At 39.5% G+C, this 19289-nt stretch overlaps 1 protein-coding gene across 2 annotated transcripts in view; it reads right to left on the bottom strand.

The window, feature by feature from the left end:
- The window catches only part of SUFU (SUFU negative regulator of hedgehog signaling), a 102908-nt gene that overhangs the window by 23040 nt on the left and 60579 nt on the right, over positions 1-19289 (bottom strand). For both annotated transcript variants that reach the window (XM_044437620.1, XM_044437629.1), the window contains exons 9-10: positions 7703-7837; positions 6507-6645 (exon numbers count right to left, since the gene is read on the bottom strand). In XM_044437620.1, the coding sequence (XP_044293555.1) occupies positions 6507-6645; positions 7703-7837 (274 nt within the window). The remainder of the gene's footprint in view (positions 1-6506; positions 6646-7702; positions 7838-19289) is intronic.

The following is a 19289-nucleotide window of genomic DNA, read 5'->3' as shown; positions in this document are numbered from 1 at the left end:
TTTCTGCTAAACTTTGCTCACATCAAAATGCAATACCAGACTTTATTTGTGTAAACCTTTTTGTGTTGGTAAAAATGAATTAAAAATGTCACACAGGATAAGATCCTGAATGGGATGCTCATCTGGCTTATCTTTCCTCTTCTGACTGGCTGAAGAGGGAGGCATCAACTTCTCCCACCTATTCCTAGTCATTTTCTTACTGCACCATCTATTCAGATGATGGCTGGGGTGATGGTCTGTTAAAATGCCACCTCCTCTCTAACTAGGTTTCCTCTTTGGTAGAGTGCTTTATTTCAAGTATCAGCAATTTGTTATCAGTACATGATATGGAATAGAAATCCACTGTTCAATAGTTTTTCTACCTGAACTCACAGCAGTAGTCTTGCATTTGTTACTAAGAACCCTCTTAGGCAGGCAGTTGTGGTTTTAAAAAAATCTCTCTGGAGCAATTCAAGATTTTACAGCTATCATGGAACTATCCAAGAATGTCCTAAACCCTACAAGTGGCAAAACACCAACTCTATTTGGTTCTAGACAGAATGAGTTGGGAGCAGAAGAACTGTCAATAATGCCCTTGCTACAGATCAGGGTTCCCTAATCTTTTTTTGGCATGGGAACATGGAAATGTTGAGCATATGAGGAGTGCTCACAAAATGGCTGCCATAGCGGCAGGCTTGTTCCTTTAGAAAATGGCTGCCATTAACAAATTAAGTTATATGCTTTTGCAGCCAATTTAGGGATAGGCACAAGTGGTAATATATGTTGTCCACCCTTGGTTAGATGGATAAATAGTATGATCTGGTATAAGGATGCTTTCTATAATTTAGTAGCACCAAGCCATTTTGCTAGGCTTGGTATCACCATCTGTGTCAAGTTTCCAACATTTACTTCATTATTATGTATTCAACAAGTTTTCTAAAGAAAACCCAAATTTTACAAGCCAATACCACTCTCATGGTATATTATGCTTTGTTATGGAGAACATAAGTAGGTAGCCTTTCAGCATTCCAACCCATAATCAATATGACTTGATTTTCAGTTTTTGGTAGCATTCAGAAAATGATAGGGTTGAGATTCACTCACATCTCATGAATGAGTTATGTGTTCAGTTGAGGGTGAGAAGGCAAGGAATCTTCTGCTCAAAGGTAATTCTTCAGCAGGAATATCCTTAAAGATTGTGTGAATGTTATACTCAACTTGCTAAATCTATCACTGTAGATAGGATACTGCACTTCAATTTATGTTCTCACCTGGCTTTTCTTGCCTTTTCCTTTATGGAAGAGTCATAATAGTGAGCACTGACTTCTACAAAAATGGTGTTGGTAATCCGAAGTTTGCTCCTTGATTATAGCAAAGCACGGTTGGCATATGCATATATTTATTATTTACAAGTGCAGGCTTCCCACAATCCCCAAAATGAAAGCTTAGGCTAAAATATGTTCTGTTCAGTTGGCTTTTATGTGTGTGAAAAATGTGGGTAACACAAGAGTCATTTGACTAAGGGGAGAAACAAGGTATGACTGAATTAAATAAGGGTTCAGATAAGTTGTTTAGTGGGTTGTTCTTGACTCTGAACACACTGAAGTGAAGGTGCAAAACTATATATTAAATACACATGGCACCTTTAGAACAGAAATACCATTGGTTCTTTAAATTAATAGTCAGCAGGCCTTGTATTGTCAAGTTGTGCTCGGTAAGCCTTGACATAGAAACCAGAACAATTCTTCATACGACTTCTTTTGGAATAAGGCATTAATATTCCCAAACATCCTTTTTCAACTTAGCTTTCTATTACCACCCTGAAAAACACAAGTCTGCCAAAAACACTTAGAGTTATGCCTATGCTACAAGAACAAGTGTCTCTTACCCAAGAATCAATTAGCTCCAGCTCAACTACTAATCTGGCTAATGTGAATATGAGCTTAAAGGAAGGCCTCGGCAATTACAGGCGACCTATAAATATGTGGATGGATGTATGGGGCAAGAGAGACCAGCCCATCTCTTTTCTTCCATGTATGTCCAACAAACTCAAGTTGAACTTGGGCTAAATTTTAGAGTTGGCTGTTCACATTACAAAGCAGGCTTTTGTCTACTCTGACAGTTTTAGCAAGTTGTTTAAGGTATAACGTCAATATTCAAAGGCATTTCTGCAAAATCTGGCAGGCTACTTGGTAGATTAGCAGGAGCTTGATTCTGCTGGTAAACACGGGTCACAGTGATGGCTCTTTTTATGCATCTTGTTTCCCAGCACAACCAATCCTTCTAGAAAAGAAGAGGTGTAGTGCAGGGCTGACTTTTCTCATGAGCCCAGTTTCCTTGCAGAAGTAAGTTCTGAGAAAGAAGGTGCACAAAAAGACATGGGTATGTAATTTCCCAAAGGCTTCACTGGGAGCAGGGCACAGACCCCCAGGGGTCATTAGGAGCACTGGGATGGGGAAATGCTTTAATTTTTCTTAGTAACATGGATCCATACTGTTGTGAGCAAGGAAAATTAAGATTAAGGAATCTTAGTCCTTCAAGTGATATGGATCAGGATGTGTTTCTCTCTCCTAATACCAGGGGAAGAAAAACTCTTTCAGCCTAAGGTTTTGGGGCCCACATTCCAATGGTAGGCAGCATAAAGGGAAAACGAACAGGGCCAAAACTACCAACATACTTTTGTTTAAGTTGTCCCCTCCTGGACTAAGGTAAAGCACTTTAGAGATTGTATTTTTACCACTTTACAATATTTCTGTATCCTTGCTAGACAGAATACAATAGATCAAGCTGAAGCTGGTGAGGTAAAACCATTATGTGATGACAGGAAGTTGCTAAACTGAACCGAGATTTATGAGATTATCAAATAAAGGGTAAATGTGGTTGGGGCAGTCTACATCAGATTACATATAACAGCAACTGTGGGTTGATTTGCTTTTATCATTTTGTTTTTTCATTTTCCTCTCTCCTTTTAAAACTTGAGCTGTGCTTAATTGGCAAACTACTGTTTTCCTTCCTAAGAGTAATTATTTTGCTTTCATTCTGTTTTTCTTCCTAAGAGTAATTATTTTGCTTTCATTCTAAAATCATAGGTCTAGTTCCTAAACTATTTCCTTTTAGGTGCTAATTCCTCAATCTGCTTCCCTATTCTGTCAGTTGTAGTAAATTACAGGGCAAGTAGCAGCAAGAAGGATGGCCAGGAGTCTAAGACTGGGTAAGATTATTTCCAAAAGTGCCATATCCGTAACATACAAAGGTAGACCACTCTTGTCTTCTCTGAAAAAATTTTCTACTTTTTTGTATGAACATCCAACTCTAAAATGTAGCCAAGTATTATTCTGTATAAAAACTATTCAGTGTTCTACAATATATTTATACACAGTTGTAAATTCTAAATATCTGTGCCTAAAGCCTATGTGCAGAAGTTCAAAGACGACAGTCCAAGAATCAGAACATGAATTTAATCCTTTGAGCATCTTTTCTAAATCATGATTGTGTGCTGGGAAACTCAATGTTTCCTCAGAAAACAAGCCAGCAAAGACTTGTTACAATTTAGCTCTTGAAAGGTTCATTCATTTGAAGAAAATGTTAACAATATAAAATGATAAACATGTTTATACCCAGCCCAACTGTGACACCTAGAGGAGCAAAGAACAGGAGGGCTCATAGGAAAGAAACATACATGTTCAAATGTGCCAGGTCAAAAATTCCATACAATAAGCCTTTCTGTTCTTATGCATGCTACAAGTTATAGATTCTGTGCAAAGCTCTGCAATATTTTAAGGTATTTTATTTAAAATATTTCTTGGTCACCTTTCTGGAAAGAAACCCTCCCCAAACTGAAATGGTTATAAAAACAGCAAGCATTCTGAAAACAAGCATAAGATAAAACCTACAATACACAGCTACAACCGAATTTGATAAAACAATCAGGGGAAAGTCAAAGTTAAGTAATAAGATTTCAGGGCTTTCCTATAAGCCTGCAATGATGCAGCCAGGTGGACCCTCTGTGGCAACTCATTCCAGCGGTGTGTAATCACTGTGGAAATAACACTTTCTTGTCTATTTGCCCACCTAGATGCCCTCAAAGGTGGGCAAATTAGAAGAGCCTCTTTTTCTGATCTTAAAGTATAGGTGACTAATATAGGTGTTGGCAGCCCTCCACTTCAAAGGCAGGCTCATGTACAGTGTATTACAGTGGTCCAGATTGGACATTACTAGTGGTATGGATAATTGAGGCATGGTGTGTTCTTTTCAGATACAGTTGATGTACCAGCCTAAGCTGGTACAATATGCTTCTGGATACCACAGCCTCCTGGACATCCCTTGCTAGGATAGAGTCAATGAACACCCACAGAATACATATTGTGGTCTTTTAGAGAATGCAGCCCATCTAAGACCAGTTGTAAGCCTTTGTCCAGAGGAGTTGTTTTCCCAGCCCACAGTATCTCTATCTTATCTGGATTTAAGATTTTGCTTGTTACATTTATCTCCCAAGTAGCCTTCAGTTCAAGAGTTCAACAGCCTCCCTGGGACATGAAGATGAAAGGAGAGGTATTGCTGAGTACTTTTTGCATACTAGTAACACTTCATCCCAAACCTCCTGATGATTTCCTCCAGGAAGTTCCTCTACAAATAAAAAGCACAGGGGATAGGATGGAACCTTCCAGCACCCCAGAGTCTAATGGCATAGGGTTGAACAAAATTCCCCATTCCACTACTTTCTTAGACTGCTACAGGAAGGTCTAGAACCACTTTAATACTATGCCTCTTAAGCCCAATGCTGATAAAAACAAGGCAGAAGAATACCATGGCTGATAAAATCAATAGCTGCTGAGAGGTCCAAAAGAACTGAAATGGCTGTCCTCCTCCCATCCATTCCCCAGCATAAGTCATCAACCAGGGCAGCCAAGGCTGTTTCTGGCCCATAAGCAGGTTTGAAACTGACTGGAATGGATCTGAGTAATCATCCAATACTGCTTGGAGTTGTGAGGCTACCACATGCTTCAGCACCTTTCCCAACAATGGAAAATTTGACACAGGATGGTAGTTATCCAAAACCACAGGATTTGGTTTCTTCAACAGCCTGACTACTGCTTCTGTTAAAGCTGTGGAAACCTTGCTGTCTTTCAGGGAGGCACTGACCACCCCAGAAGTCTAGGTACCCAGTACAACACTGAATGAGTCCATGGAGTCACTACTAGCTCTCTCACCTATACATCTTTTTCTGCCAATCCAGCACAGAAAACAAAGGCCAAGGTATGACCTGCACATCAGTTGGGCTAGATAATATGTGAAACAGGCCCATAGTTGACATGAAAGTCATAAAATCCTGAACTAATCCTGATAACAAGGAAACCTTGGCATAAGTGTTAAGGTCCTCAGAGACTTGAGGTCTCTAATACTACACTCAAGACCAGCTCAGTTAGCTCAGACAGGGAGATTGTTAGGATGGCCAGTACACCAACAAAACTCCAGTCCTCTCTTAGGTGTCTTGCATTAGATAGAGGCAATCAAAACTGGCGGATGTGGTATCTGACCAGAGAAGTGGAATCTCTACAGATCAAGCCTACCCTAGCTCTCCATCACTTCAGTCAAGCTTTTTAGCAGAGAAAGCATCCATACCTAACAATGGGCCATTGCGAGACAGATAAGCCACAGAGTGTTCCATCACTGGAAGGCAAGAAATTTAACTCAGCTGCTTCAAATAATTTTTCCACAGATTGCTGGCTGGCTCGGCCACTTCCCCTAGAAGAGCTATTCTGTATTTCAATTTTATTTCCTGCCTCTTTAGTTCATCCTAGAAACAGCACACAGTCATGATGGCAGGATTTTAGAAAGAGTGAAACAACATACTCAGTGTGCAGGGGGCAGGGTAGTAGATGTAGGAATCCATAAACTGGACGTTTTAAAGGAAAAGACTCAAAACTAAGCTAGCAGTTCATCTTGGCAGTAAGCTTTGGTCAAATTGTTTCTTGAAGTGGTGCCCTAGCAGATTGTTAAAATCAGGAATTATGTTGTTAGTGTTTATTCTTAGGGAGAAGGAAGAATTCCACAGCTCTTTTCTCAAAAGCCAGGCCTTTTCACCACAGTTGCCTTAGGCTAAAATTATTTTGCAAGGATCCTAGTTCTGTAGTTCTGATTTTCCTTTTGAGTTCTTCGTGGGTTCAAATATTGTAACCTCGCCTCCAAGGCTGTAGTATGCTGTTCAAAAACAACAGTGACTACAAAGGTAGCTGCATTGCAGTGGTGAGAGAAGGAATTAGAGGATGCAGAGTTTGTAAAATGTTCTGGGATTCTGGGAGAGAAAATTGCTGTTTACATAGAAGAGGGTATTAGAAACTGCCATTACTTTTTGGCTTAAAATTCCCTTCCGTATATACTTCAAAAGAAACAGGAGAAGAATGCAAAGACTCTCTTGGCCTAAATATAATACAGTGAAAATAAGCTAAGATCATTCTTTTGGGAAGACCCAAAAAGGGAAGAGTGACTGCAACAAAGAGGAAAAGAGGAATGGGAGGAACTCTTACCTGTAACCAGGGTCCATGTGCTGCATATGGATGTTCCTCTGTAGCAAAGGCTCCTTCAACTCCTGTAGATACAAAAGTGATTGCTGTATCCCCTGTAATACTTTTGTACGTAAAGTGCCGTCCATGTAATAATCTGCCCCTGGAAGAATAAATATTAACACATGTAAATGTGATTTAGAAATCCTCACTACCTTCCCCATGTGGCACTCAAAAACTAAACTCTTCAAATCCCATGACATTTATGCACATCACTGTATGTTCCCAGATTTAAAAAGAATAGTATGGGTATGGTGAATATAACTTGGCCAAGGTCTTAAGTAAATAAGGCCTTTGTAGACTGTGGCCTTGGGTAAAAAAGAAGTCCCATGCAATTTGTACTGCATGTAATTTCCAATATACACAAGCATACAGTAGCCTAATCAACTTGTAGAAGAAATGACTCTCATGCCACAGGGAATGACTGTTAGGTTGGAAGGCTAAATGGAAATCTACACCTGACCTACACTTCTTTGTTCTAATCACATTTTACTGTTGCTCATGAACTGTAATGAGAAATTTAATAAATTTATCCTCAATAAACAAAATCAGATTCATTTGAATAGTAAATTAAGATGGTATGTGTGGGCTATAACATTTTTAAAGGCTTCAAGGCAAATGGTTACTTTCAACTGTATGATTTTAAGCTGTAAACTCAAAGAAAAAAACAGTAAAATTTCACTAATAAAAGATATGTGAAACATTCAGATAAACAAAAGCTTCAAATAAACATGGCTTCAAGGCTGATATTGGGTCATATAATTGCCTAGAATTATGATAACCAGGAACTGGTGATAACTGAAGTTTAGGCAGGAAAAGAAAGCTGATACAAAAGTTAATCAAAGGCTTTGGATTTACTCAGGCAGCTCTGAAATCAGGAAGATGTTTGCAACTGCAGTTTATTGTCTACTGTGTAAGGGGTCACAAGGCAACTTTTGCAAAGAGCATTTTTTAAAAGTCTCATCAGCGTCTTCTGAAGGTGGATCAATTTAAGCCTTGTACCATATTTGCATGTACATACTACATTATTAGTGGGTATATTTACAAGTGCATGTGTCACAGACAAATGTCTTGTATTCACTCTAGCCTTTGAGGCTGGAGATAGCTTAGCCACAGCTATACTAGCATGTTTTTTACAGGAAAAGTAAAGTTCCACTTACCTTAAACAAAGTGGGATTAATGCTCCTGATTCCTGGTTGAATTTTAGGTGTACACTCTCAAGCTGTCTAGTGCGAATCAATTCATGAGGAATAATTGCTGCTGAGCTCTCACTTTCCAGACTGTCCTTGCGACTCCTAGGGAAAAGAAAAAACATAGGTGTTTAGTGCCTAAGAACAGTTATCTTGTTTATATCAGTTAAGTAGAAAGATGAAAGTAGTAGATTAGCATGACAAAGCTGTATCCCAGAAGAAGCCAACACAAGTTCTCAGAGATGCAAAGATACACGGCTGTATGTAGGCAGCTCATCCAAGGGCACGCTATTTTCTACATTACAATGTTATATTCCAACTTATTACACTTTACTCTGACCCAGTGATACTGACTCTTAAGGAGCTTATTCTCTGTTTTTTACTACTACAGTTAGTTCTACAAAAATACAATTTACTTCAGACTGAAAAAAGGGAATCACTGCCAAAGACTAAGCAACATTATTATACGGCCTTAAATTTGAAGTACATGACAAGAATAACCAGACTGTGAAATTCATACTCTTTCTACAGAAAACTTTCATGATTTTGTCCTTCGTGTGTTTTTAAGTACTTTTAATAAAGCATTGTGTGGTTTGAATTGTGTGTTACATGTACAGCACATTTTGTACCCACAATTTGAGTTTATATTCTGTCATACAATAGACACAATTCTTAAGAATATACTAAAACACCATTTTATATAATATAATACAACTACTATACTTGCTTAGAGGATACAGAGGAACTAGAAAAAAGGACAGAAGTTCAGGGTAATATATGTTAGGATGACAATGAAATCCCTTCTGTCTGTGGCAGAGGCCCCTGGGGAGAAGGCATTAAGTCACACCACTGACAATTTCCAAGGAGGGGAGTGACTTGCAAGCCTGCTGTTGGAAGGAAACACTTTTCCTATACTGCCAAGAGTTTTCCAGAGATATAAGTACATGTAGTGGCACTTGAAGATAGGTATACCTTACTAAGCAGGTATAAGTAAGTCTGTAAGTCTGACTGCTTTAGCAAAATATCAAACATTGTTATACTAAATTCTGAAAAGACCAAAATACTTCCTCTGTTATGAAGAACAGCTCTTTTTAAATTACATATACAGACTGCTACTCAATCAGCAGATTGCCCAATGCAAGAGATGTACAGTCCAGAGCTGCTTCTTTCAGGTTATCCAAACTTGCTAAATTTGTTCATGATTGTTTGCAGAAGCCTAAATTGGAAAATTTTTCCACCAAACTCCTGGCTAGTTTCCCCAGTGAGATAAAAAGCCAGGTTTGCACAACTGGATAGATATATGAAACTTTCAAAAAGCCTTTCCTGTTCTCCACAATTTTTGTCCACTCTAAGATTCCATGAGTCTGTTTCTTTACCCTTAAATTACTTCTGTCTCATTTCCTGCCTTATGTCTTATGAACCTTTTGACTGAGAACACACCATTGGGAAAGAAAATGAAGCCATAGTAGCTTCTTTTCCCCATCCTGTGCAAGCCAGTCAGGAGCTACCACATCTTCATTATAATGGACACTAAGTGAGGGTTGCCATGTTTTTTCAACCTGGCTTCCAAACTACCCAACAACCTATGATTTGTTCTAGGGTACTGGGGTGCTGTTACTCATGCTTGTCAGCTCTGAACAAGAAAGCAGCCCATGCCTGGCACATGTAATAATGGAAACAAGACACTTCACAACTAGCATGCATTGTGTAACATCAACACCAGGCAAAATGATCAGAAGACCTCAGCCAGGAGAAATTGTATTAATTTCAGGCTTCTTTTTCTTGATAAGAGGGGTGACCCAAAGGACTAGCATATCAGGTTGAAAGATTCTACAACAGACCAAAGTCTGAAAGATTCTACAACAGACTTTGCTTCAAGCACTTCCCTCTTGAAATCAAAGACTTCCTCTTTAGAAAGGACAACATCTCCTGCAAATTGTGAGGTAAATTGTTAGCAAAATGGAAAGTTATTTCATTTAAGGAAAACCTGGCCAGAAGAATAGAGGAAATGATCCACACTTCAAAGTCTTGTGACTCCCTGGTTAATTGATATAATCCCACCATTTTAGAACCACTGTTATATGGGTCACAGCACAATTCATATAGATACAGCTTCCACAAAAAGTTAAGGTTTCAGCTGCATGCTTTATTTCTCTCCATTTTAAAAAATGAAAATAGAATACAAAGCAGTGTGGTGTAACTGAATAGGAAGGACTTAAAAAAAAACACCACAACGACATGGAGCAGACTTTGAAGAATGTGCTTTGCAGTTAAATTTTATTATGACATCCAGTTGGGTTTCAGCTAAACCTTTTTTATCTTTCATGCACATTAAGCAAAATTAAACTACTGCAAAGTACCAAATATCAAATATGTTGATATTTGAAAGCAACATATCACTATGTTGATATGTTGAAACCATATACCCCAAAGTTGCAAGTTAGGAAGTAGAATGACAAAATTTATGGACACTGGAGCCAACTTGGGTTTACTCTGTATCATTATAAACAAGACTAAGGGTTTGATCCTATGAAAATTTTGAAAGGAAAAAAAGAACTATAACTCTCACATGTTCCAGTCCACTATGCCGCCTAGGTCATGCTGGGAGTCGTACATTTTTCCCTAACTTGCATAGGAGTATACCTTAGCTAGTGCTAACAAATAATACAGCAGAGTTTAAACCTAGAGGATACTGATGGAAACCTTTGGAGAACTGGGGGCCTGCACTGGGCACCCAAAATACCTGTTCAGATTGCTTTACTGGAAAGTTGCATACTCTTAGGATTAGGTTTCATTTACTCAGAAAAGAGAGTACCATTTATTTTCACATAAAACTTACTGCTAAGAGATTTCCAATGGAAATAACCATCAATTTATAGTCAGACTTAGCTGAGCTTACTGTTGTTATCCAAATACAAAGAATGAATTGTGCTAAATATGAATTCTACTACAGTATTAGCTTTTTCTTCACCTAGCCCTTATCACAGGATCTTAGTCAACTTGCCGAGAAAGGTGTTGCTACACAACTTTTGCCAGAGCAATGAACTGCAGATAAAAATAAAAGACATGCTGTCAAGAAGTAGTGCTATGGACCCTGAATTCCTGTATCTGGGTCTATGTAATCTAATAAATGAATGGCATACACAATGCTCTATAAAGGTGGTTTATGGTTTTGGAAATCAGTACCCATTTCTGGCAATGAGAAGCTACCTTGGTATATGTAACCTGTTTTGTATATAATGGCAATTCCTAAAATCTAGTGGGACTGAGCAAGTATGCAGTCTCTGATATGCTTGTCACTTTCAATTTCAATTAACAACTTACAACTGCCCCCTTCACAGATTGTTACTGTGACATCCAGACCAAATTACACAACCCAGAGTTAATCCACAGCTTCTTGCTTAAATTACATAAGTACGTGGGTATCATTATAACCTGCAGTAGATTGCAGGCTGTTAGTTGAAAGTGGGAGCAATGAAAATGCTTGAGGGTGGTGCACTGCCTCACTCCTGCTCATCCCCAACAATGTGTGGGTTGCTGCGAACCTGCTCACTGTAAGTTATGTGATGTACTTGATGAAAACTGACAATATAAACACGTATTTTCACTTTATGATGTGTAAGACTAATAAGCCATATAGTTCCAACTTTAAACGTATATAAAGTTTACTTAAGCTTTTTTTTTTTTTTTTGGTTGTTGCTGTTGCCCCAATTTCTGCCTGCCCTAATATTCCAGGAGTTTACTTCTTGGCCTTGAAATTCATCCTGCCTCATTTCCTGGCTTGGCAACATCCTGTTGAGCTTCTTCTCCACACCGATTTGTGTAGAAGCTCTGAAATGAGCTGCCTTAAAGCCATCTTTGACTGAGACCTGTTGGCTCTGGCTCTTGACACCAAGAGATTTTCTTTACTGTGTAACTGTGGAAGCTTAGAGTCTTCCATCTATTCTGTCTCTAAAATGAAGGCCCTTCTTTTTTGCCTTGCCAGCTCTTAAGAATGGGAGGGTACTGGCAGGGCCACCCACATATTAGATTTTCAATAACCTACGCTAAGCTGAATAAAGAACCAAGTGTGCAGGAGATTTTCACATTCTTTTAGCATGAATGAAAATCCATGCCTGGCCCTTGGGAAAGAGGACAACCCAGATGAGGGAGTGATGGAATTCCTAGCCTTTCAGAAAAAAACGGGGAGGGAGAGAATCAAGAACTCATTACTGCACCTTCTTTTGTCTTCAAATTGTAGCTTTAATTTAAGTTTCATTTTTAAGACCATACTTCATCTTGGTTTCTCCCCTTCACTCCTGCACTTAACCAGATGCAGTTAATAAAGATGGTTCAGTTGTTTATTTTTTATGTTTAAGGTTGTACTAACTTGAAATAAAAATATCACAAGTATCTCTATCAGACTAAATGCTTCATCCAACCAACACAAATAATTCATGCTTCTCAGTTTGCATCTAGAAACAAACAGAGAGAGAGAGGGTGGGGGGGAAGAACACTGACAAAAGCCAGGGCTGCTGTGTGAAGAGAAGGAGGGTGTTTGAATGAGAGCAGTGTGCCGGAAATGCCCCAGTTTGAAGACTGCATATCTAGCATTTTATGGAACTGGAGGGGAATCTAAGATTAAAGCTCATTCCCAAGTGATTGAAGGATTGTGGGAGGCGTAAGTGTGGGCAGTTGTCAGATTAATTCTTTAGATGATTAAATTCTTTTTGTTTCTTTAAAGCTGTTTGTAGTCATGTTTGAAGTCTCTTCATTCTGAGCGAGTGTAATGCAGCAGTTACCAAGGTGACTTTTGCTGACTTTCAAGTATTTCTTCCCTCGTCTTCTGTTCTTACCAGCATCCTGAATTGGTTTCTAAATCTTGTGAATTGAGATGAACAACTGTGCTGTTAGCCGCAGTGCTGTTAACTGCAGCCATATTAGATTTTAAAAGCTGAGCTTGTCAGCACAGTTGGCCAAACTGATCACTTGCTTCAAACCCACAAACTACACCATTTCCCTAACATTACTATATGTAAAGAGTCTGAGGAAGTGACAAGTCAAAGAAAGCATGCCATAACCACATGCTCAAACTTGCAACTAACTACCTTTGGCCCTCTTACCACATTAGAAATGGGTAATTGTAATCTGAATCATCTGATTCAGTATCAGTATAGATTTTTGTAGCTTCTTGAGAGATTCCAACAGCTGCTTTGTACACAAAACTAAGCATTCTATTTTTGGTTTTTAAAAATATAGCAAACTATATTCACAATAATTACAACTTACAAAGAACTCCTTGCAAAGCTTTTATAACCTTCAGGAATGTAGTTTGAGATTTGCAATTTATATTAAAAGGTGCAACAAATAGGTCAGGCAGAGCTTTGAACTGTTGCCACCAGCTGTAAAACCTTTCACCCCACTAGATTTCTATTTTCCTGACTAATTTTGTCCATCCTGCATGTCTGCTATAAAGGAGCCATCTGTATACAATTCCAAACATGGAATGACATAGACATCCCAGACTAGCATTCTCCCTTCTCCGGCTCAGTCCACATGACTCAGTAGACAATCTGTGCTGTTTCCATGATGCATAGATTTTCCCCCAATTTTTACTGGTCAGAAAACAGTATCATTGTCCAGGCAGCAGTTTCTCTGTTCCTCACTCTTCCTGGCCTAACCATGGCATCACAACAGCCCCCATGAGCAAAACTTCCATCCTTTCTTCTTATAGCCTATGGACTGCATCCTCCTCTTCTTGTGGTGGGCTCCCCCTTCTCCCTCCTGTTCCTTCTTGTCTGCAATGCTTCCCAAACACCCCAGCTCCCACAGAGGTTTTTATTAAATGAAAATAAACAATTTTGTTAGGATTCTGCCCTTCTCCATGTATTTTCATTTCAAAGGTAAACAGGGAGACAGAAACATTGCTTGGCCAATGAAAATAAAGTGAGCAATAATGCATCTACTGCTTGATTGCTCAGGGCAGTAGAGGTCAAAGACTAGGAATGGCCACTTCTATGGCTGTTCTTGCCAGGTGACTCTATGACCTTTCCATACCAACAGTGGTAAAATGAAGATGGTGAAGCATGGAAACCTTAGACTGGACCACTGATTCCCTCTGTGGTTTCAACAAAACTAATTCTACCATGTAAGAGCCCCAGAACTGGGTCTTGCATGACACAAGAGACCCACAACTGTAAGATTTCACCATGATTTCTTATGTCACACAAATCTGCCCTTTGTCTCCTTCCTTATTTTCTTTTTTTGCAGCAAGCATTGGCTTTCTATTTTATCCATTCCAGGCTGCTTTTTTCTTTGCTGTTTTATCTAAGGCAAGCTGAAGTCTCCCTGTAAACCAGAATGGTAAGCTGTGATAAATACTAGTCTGCATTCCAATACAATGGCAAACTAAGGTTTGCTGCAGTAGTAGTCAGGGAGAGAAACTTAGCATAGGAATTCAATACTTGCTAATATAATGCCAAATCCATTTGCTGTTACATCTGAATTGGCTCTATAACCTAGCCCCTGCCACCTCTAACAAGGTCTATTTTATATAATGTTAGAAGAGAAATGAAAAATAACAACAAAACAGTGTAATATACATGTACTATAACAACACTGAAACACAACAGCATTTGTCCTGTTTCAGGACTGGTTTTTATACAGCCTTGTGAGATAAAGATATATCTGCCATCTATACATCAATTTAGAGAAAGAACTAGGTCATACTCAACTGTGATTCAGCACTAATGATGTTGCACTAGCATACACACCACTTCTTCTAGAGCCACATCATTAGCGCTGGAGCACTAACTAGCATTGCTAGGGCAATGGATAAAGAACAGATCCACTCTTGCTAATTTAATATAACATCACAGGAGTACAAAAGGACTTGAAAACCATTCTCATTAAAGAAAGGAATTGGCCAGCCACACAATAAGGTCTTGATTTCTAATCCCATTTTGAGTTGCTATGGCCCTGGGCTCCTCTGCCTATCTTTTCTTTATGATATACTTGGATTTTAGTGGGTTGAAAATTTTAACAGTTTTTGGTACATGAGCTACCATACAGAAAAGTTACATTAAAGAGAAACACTGCCCTAAGCCAAGACATCCCATACTGCACTGTTAGTCTGAAAACAATGCTTGACCTATACTTATCTCCTCAAAACTAAGTTCTATTGAGTTCAGTGAGGCTAACTTCCAAGTAAAATCTGTCAAAGATTGCAGTGTAAGATTTTTTGCCAATTATAGTAACTTTTGTGCATGAGTTCTAGGCTTCTTGGAACTTGCAGTCTAAGGCCAAGTTCCACAGAGTTCTTAACTTTCTTTTGACATTCATTATATAGTAAGCATTAGCAAGAAAAAAAAATATTCAGGATAGATGGCCTTCTGAAAATTCCTGTTTTTCTTTGCTCACTAGTTCTCCCCATTTCATTATTTCTGATGCCTGATTTGCCAAAGAGGCAGAGAACTGACCTTTCACATACAGTTTAGAAATTATGAGTTATGATATTTAAGAGAGCTCTTTTTTTCACATCTTATTTGTTTTTCTGAGGTACTCCCTCAGTGACCTTCAATGAATTTGGAAGGCTTTATAGTTCAACTGTCCCTCTTTCCCATTCACCTTCTCTTAGGTTCAGAAGAAAAGCTTGCATAATTTATCAAGCTGTGAATTCTAGCTTTATTTAGGTAATTTGTACTTTTCTCCGTCTTAAGATTCTGATCATAAAGATTGGTAGTTTTGCACCACCACCATGTCTTTGGCATTAATGCATTGATATTGGTACATTTGTTCTATATCAGGAATGTGTAACTTGTGGCCCTCCAGATGTTTTGGCCTATAACTCCCACCATTCCTCATCACTGGATATGCTACCTAGGGCAGATGGAAATTGTAGGCCATACTCTCTGGAAGAGTTTACACTCCAGCTCTAAACTAAGCAGTTATTTGCTAGTGAAATAAGCTTGGAATCAAGCTATTTGAGAAGCCTGACTTAATACAGTTTAATAACTTATTTTTTAAGATATGATCAAGAGTACTGTGTGATAAATACCCTTGTGGGAAACTTCCTGTTGCGTGAGATGGAAACACATGTATGTCAGGATGACCTGTGGACTTGTAAGGTATGCTGTCTCCCTGGACGGCAGATTAGAGATATAACTGAAAGACTGCCAAGGCTCATACAGCTCATTGACACATATCCTTCTAACACAGGGGTCTCAAACTCGTGGCCCGTGGGCCAATTGCTGGGACGGGCAGGGCACGGGGGAAGGGCCCTGCGGCCTTCAAAGCGCTGGCGGTGCCCGGGCCGGCCGCGGGATGAGCGGCCCACCACCTCCGCGGTGGTGGAATACTTGATGCAGCCCAGCCTCACCCAGACTCTACTTCCAGCGGCTCCCAAGTAAGTTGAGTTTGAGACCCCTGTTCTAACACATGTGGGAACAAATGACACTGCCAAATAGAACTTTGAAGAAATCACACCAGACTGTGAAGGTTTAGGGAGGAAAGTCTAGAACTTTGGGGCCCAAATAGTTTTCTCTATTCCAGTTCTCTTCCAGTACTTAGAAGAGGAATAGACAGGGAAAGAAAAATACTCCAAGTGAATGCATGACAGCAAAGGTGGTGCTGAACTGAGAGGTTTAGATTCTGGAGCCTTGAGCTACACTTCCTGGAAAATGAACTGCTGGCAAGGGATGGGCTGCACCTTACAAGGACTTGAAAGAATGTTTGCTGCAGCATGAAAAGGTTTATTTGGAGGGTTTTAAACTGAATCCTACAGGGGAGGGGGAAGTACACCTGGGTGTAACAACAGGCAAAGACTTAAGCATCACAACAGAGAGAGCAGCTCTAACACTGTCCAGTAATAGTCTAACCAAAACAAAATATGTAGGAAGGAAGCTAAAGCATTAAGCATGCAGTCTTCAACTTCAACTATATACTAATGCCCAGAATGTGGGAAACAACCTGATAGGGATAACAGAAAGTTGGAATGACTCCCATGACAGGAATTTAACAACTGAAGGATATATATAAATAAAGGAGGATGAGCTTATTAGCCACATCAAGAGCATCTGAATTAATATAAATGGAGCAGGGAATAAAAGGAACACAGTGATAGGAGCCTGTTACCAACCACCCCATCAAGGAGAAGATAAAAATGAAACTTTGAATAGGAAATTGCCAGTGTTTCAAGAAGGCATGTCATCATTGTTATGGGGAACCTCAATTTCTCTGATATCAGTTGGGAGACAAATTCTGCCAAACATGGCCCCTCCAAGAGATTCCTGACTTGTGTTGCTAATAACTTCCTCTGGAAGAAAGTGGAGGGAGGAACAAGAGGAACAGCTATCCTTGACTTGATAGTAACCAACAGGGAAAACCTAGTGGACAAGGTAGCAACTACAGGAACCCTGAGGAAAAAAGGCCATTCCATTCTTGAATTCTTGATTCTAAAAGAAGCATAAACCAAGTGTATCAAACATGTATCCTGGATTTTAGAAAAGCCAATTTTAATGAACTCTGGACAGTGATAAGCAAAGTTCCATGGCAAGTGACTCTAATGAGAAAGGGATCCAAGATGGGTGGAAATTCCAAAGACACAATTATGAACAACTCCAACAAGGAAAAGGGGTAGAAGACAACAGGTAGTATAGAATTGCAGGGATGTATGGAAGGCAGGAAGTATGGAATTGCAGGATGATGTCAGGAAGCCTAGAGCAGAGAATGAACTGAGGGTAGTGAGGGATGTTAAAAGCAACAAAAAAGTCTTCTTCAGATACATATATAGTAAAAGAGAGAGGAAAGAAATGGGGGTTCAGCTAGTCAATGTCAAAATGGTAACAGATGACAAAGAAAAGGCAGATGCACCCAATTCCTACTCTGCCTCAGTCTTCTCCCAAAAGAAAATCTATGAACATCTTGATGAAGGGGAACTACAAGCTGAAGGAGCAGGATGGCAGCTCAAGATTGACAGGCAAATGGTTAAGGATAATCTAATTGGGTTAATGAGTTCAAATCTCCAGGACCCAATGAACTCTATGCAAGAGTCAGGAAGGAGCTGGTGGAAGAACTCTCAGAACCACTGTATATTATCTTTCAGAAATCATGTAGGACAGGAGAAGTGCTGGAGAAGGGCTAATGTCCTTATCTTCAAGAATGGGGAAAAAACATGAACCTGGGAATTATAAAGCAGTCAGTCTGACATCATTCCCTGAGAAAATCCTGGAGCAATTATAAGGCAGTCAGTCTGCAAACACCTTGAAAACAATGCAGTGATTACTAGACACCAACATGGATTTGTCAAGAACAAATCCTGCCAGACTAATATGATTTGTATTGAGTGGGTAAGCTCTCTGATGGACTGTAGGAATGCTGCAAATATAGTATATCTTGGATTTGGCAAAGCTTTTGACAAAGATCCCCAGGGCATCCTGATTAGCAAACTAGCTAAAAGTGAGTGAGATGGAACAACTATTAGGTGGATGCACAGTTGGCTACAGATCAGACCCAAAGAATACTCATCAACAGCACCTTTTCAAACTGGAACTAAGTAATAAATAGGGTACTGCCGGGTTCACTCCTGGGCCCAGTACCCTTCAATAGGTTTATTAATGACTTGGATGAGGAAGAACAGGGAACAATTATCAGACTTGCAGATGACACAAAATTGGATGGGACAGCTAATACCCTGGAAGACAGAAAGATGATTCCAGGTGATTTTGATAGGTTGGAGTACTGGGCTGAAAACAACAGAATGAATTCGTAAGGGCAAATGAAAAGTTCTGCACCTAGGAAAAAGAAACCAAATACATTGTTACAAGATGGGGAGTTTTGCCTCAACAAGACTGCAAGTGAGAAGCACTGGCCAGGGCGACTTATTTTATATTGTTAATTTGTTTTATATTTTGAATGTATTATATTTTAATTTATGTTGTGAGCCGCCCCGAGGCTTCAGCGAATGGGACGGCCTAGAAATGTTTTAAATAAATAAATCTTGGAATTGCTTTAGATCAATGGTTTTCAGACACTGGTCTGCAGGAGATTTCCTGCTGGTCTGTGTGTGGGGAGGTGCATCCCACTTGCCATGGACCAGTACAGGGGCTGGTGTCCTCCACCACCTCTTTCTCAGTTGCCATTGGTTTCACAGGGAGTACCCCAGGGCCACCAGGGGGCCAGGGAGATGAGAGATGGCTTGGTGGGAGCAGGCTGGAAGCCACACTGTGCTGATTTTGGTATTTTATTCTTTTGTTGGCATTTTCTGTTGCTTGGTTTCTGGTTGTTTTGGAGAATTTTCATTCTTTTATATATTGTGTTTGGAAACGAATACACATAATATTGCATTATGTGTATGGTGCTTTTTGTTTCTGCCTAAGCAGACCCCAAGGTGGTTTTCCTGTTTTCGCCAGTCCCCAGCTGTGGAAAGATTGAAAATCTACAGTGGTGTGTATACCGAAGATCACAAGCTGAACAACAATGTGATACAGCTGCAAAAAGGGCAAATGCTAATTTAGGCTGCATTAATAGAAGTATCACTTCCAAATTCCATGAAGTAATAGTTCCCCTTTACTCAGTACTG

The sequence above is a fragment of the Varanus komodoensis genome, unplaced genomic scaffold (assembly GCF_004798865.1).
Source record: "Varanus komodoensis strain SLA01 unplaced genomic scaffold, ASM479886v1 scaffold1, whole genome shotgun sequence".
In the NCBI taxonomy this organism is placed as follows: Eukaryota; Metazoa; Chordata; class Lepidosauria; order Squamata; family Varanidae; genus Varanus; species Varanus komodoensis.
The sequence above is the reverse complement of the archived record's forward strand: the minus strand, read 5'-3'. Positions and strand labels throughout refer to the sequence as shown.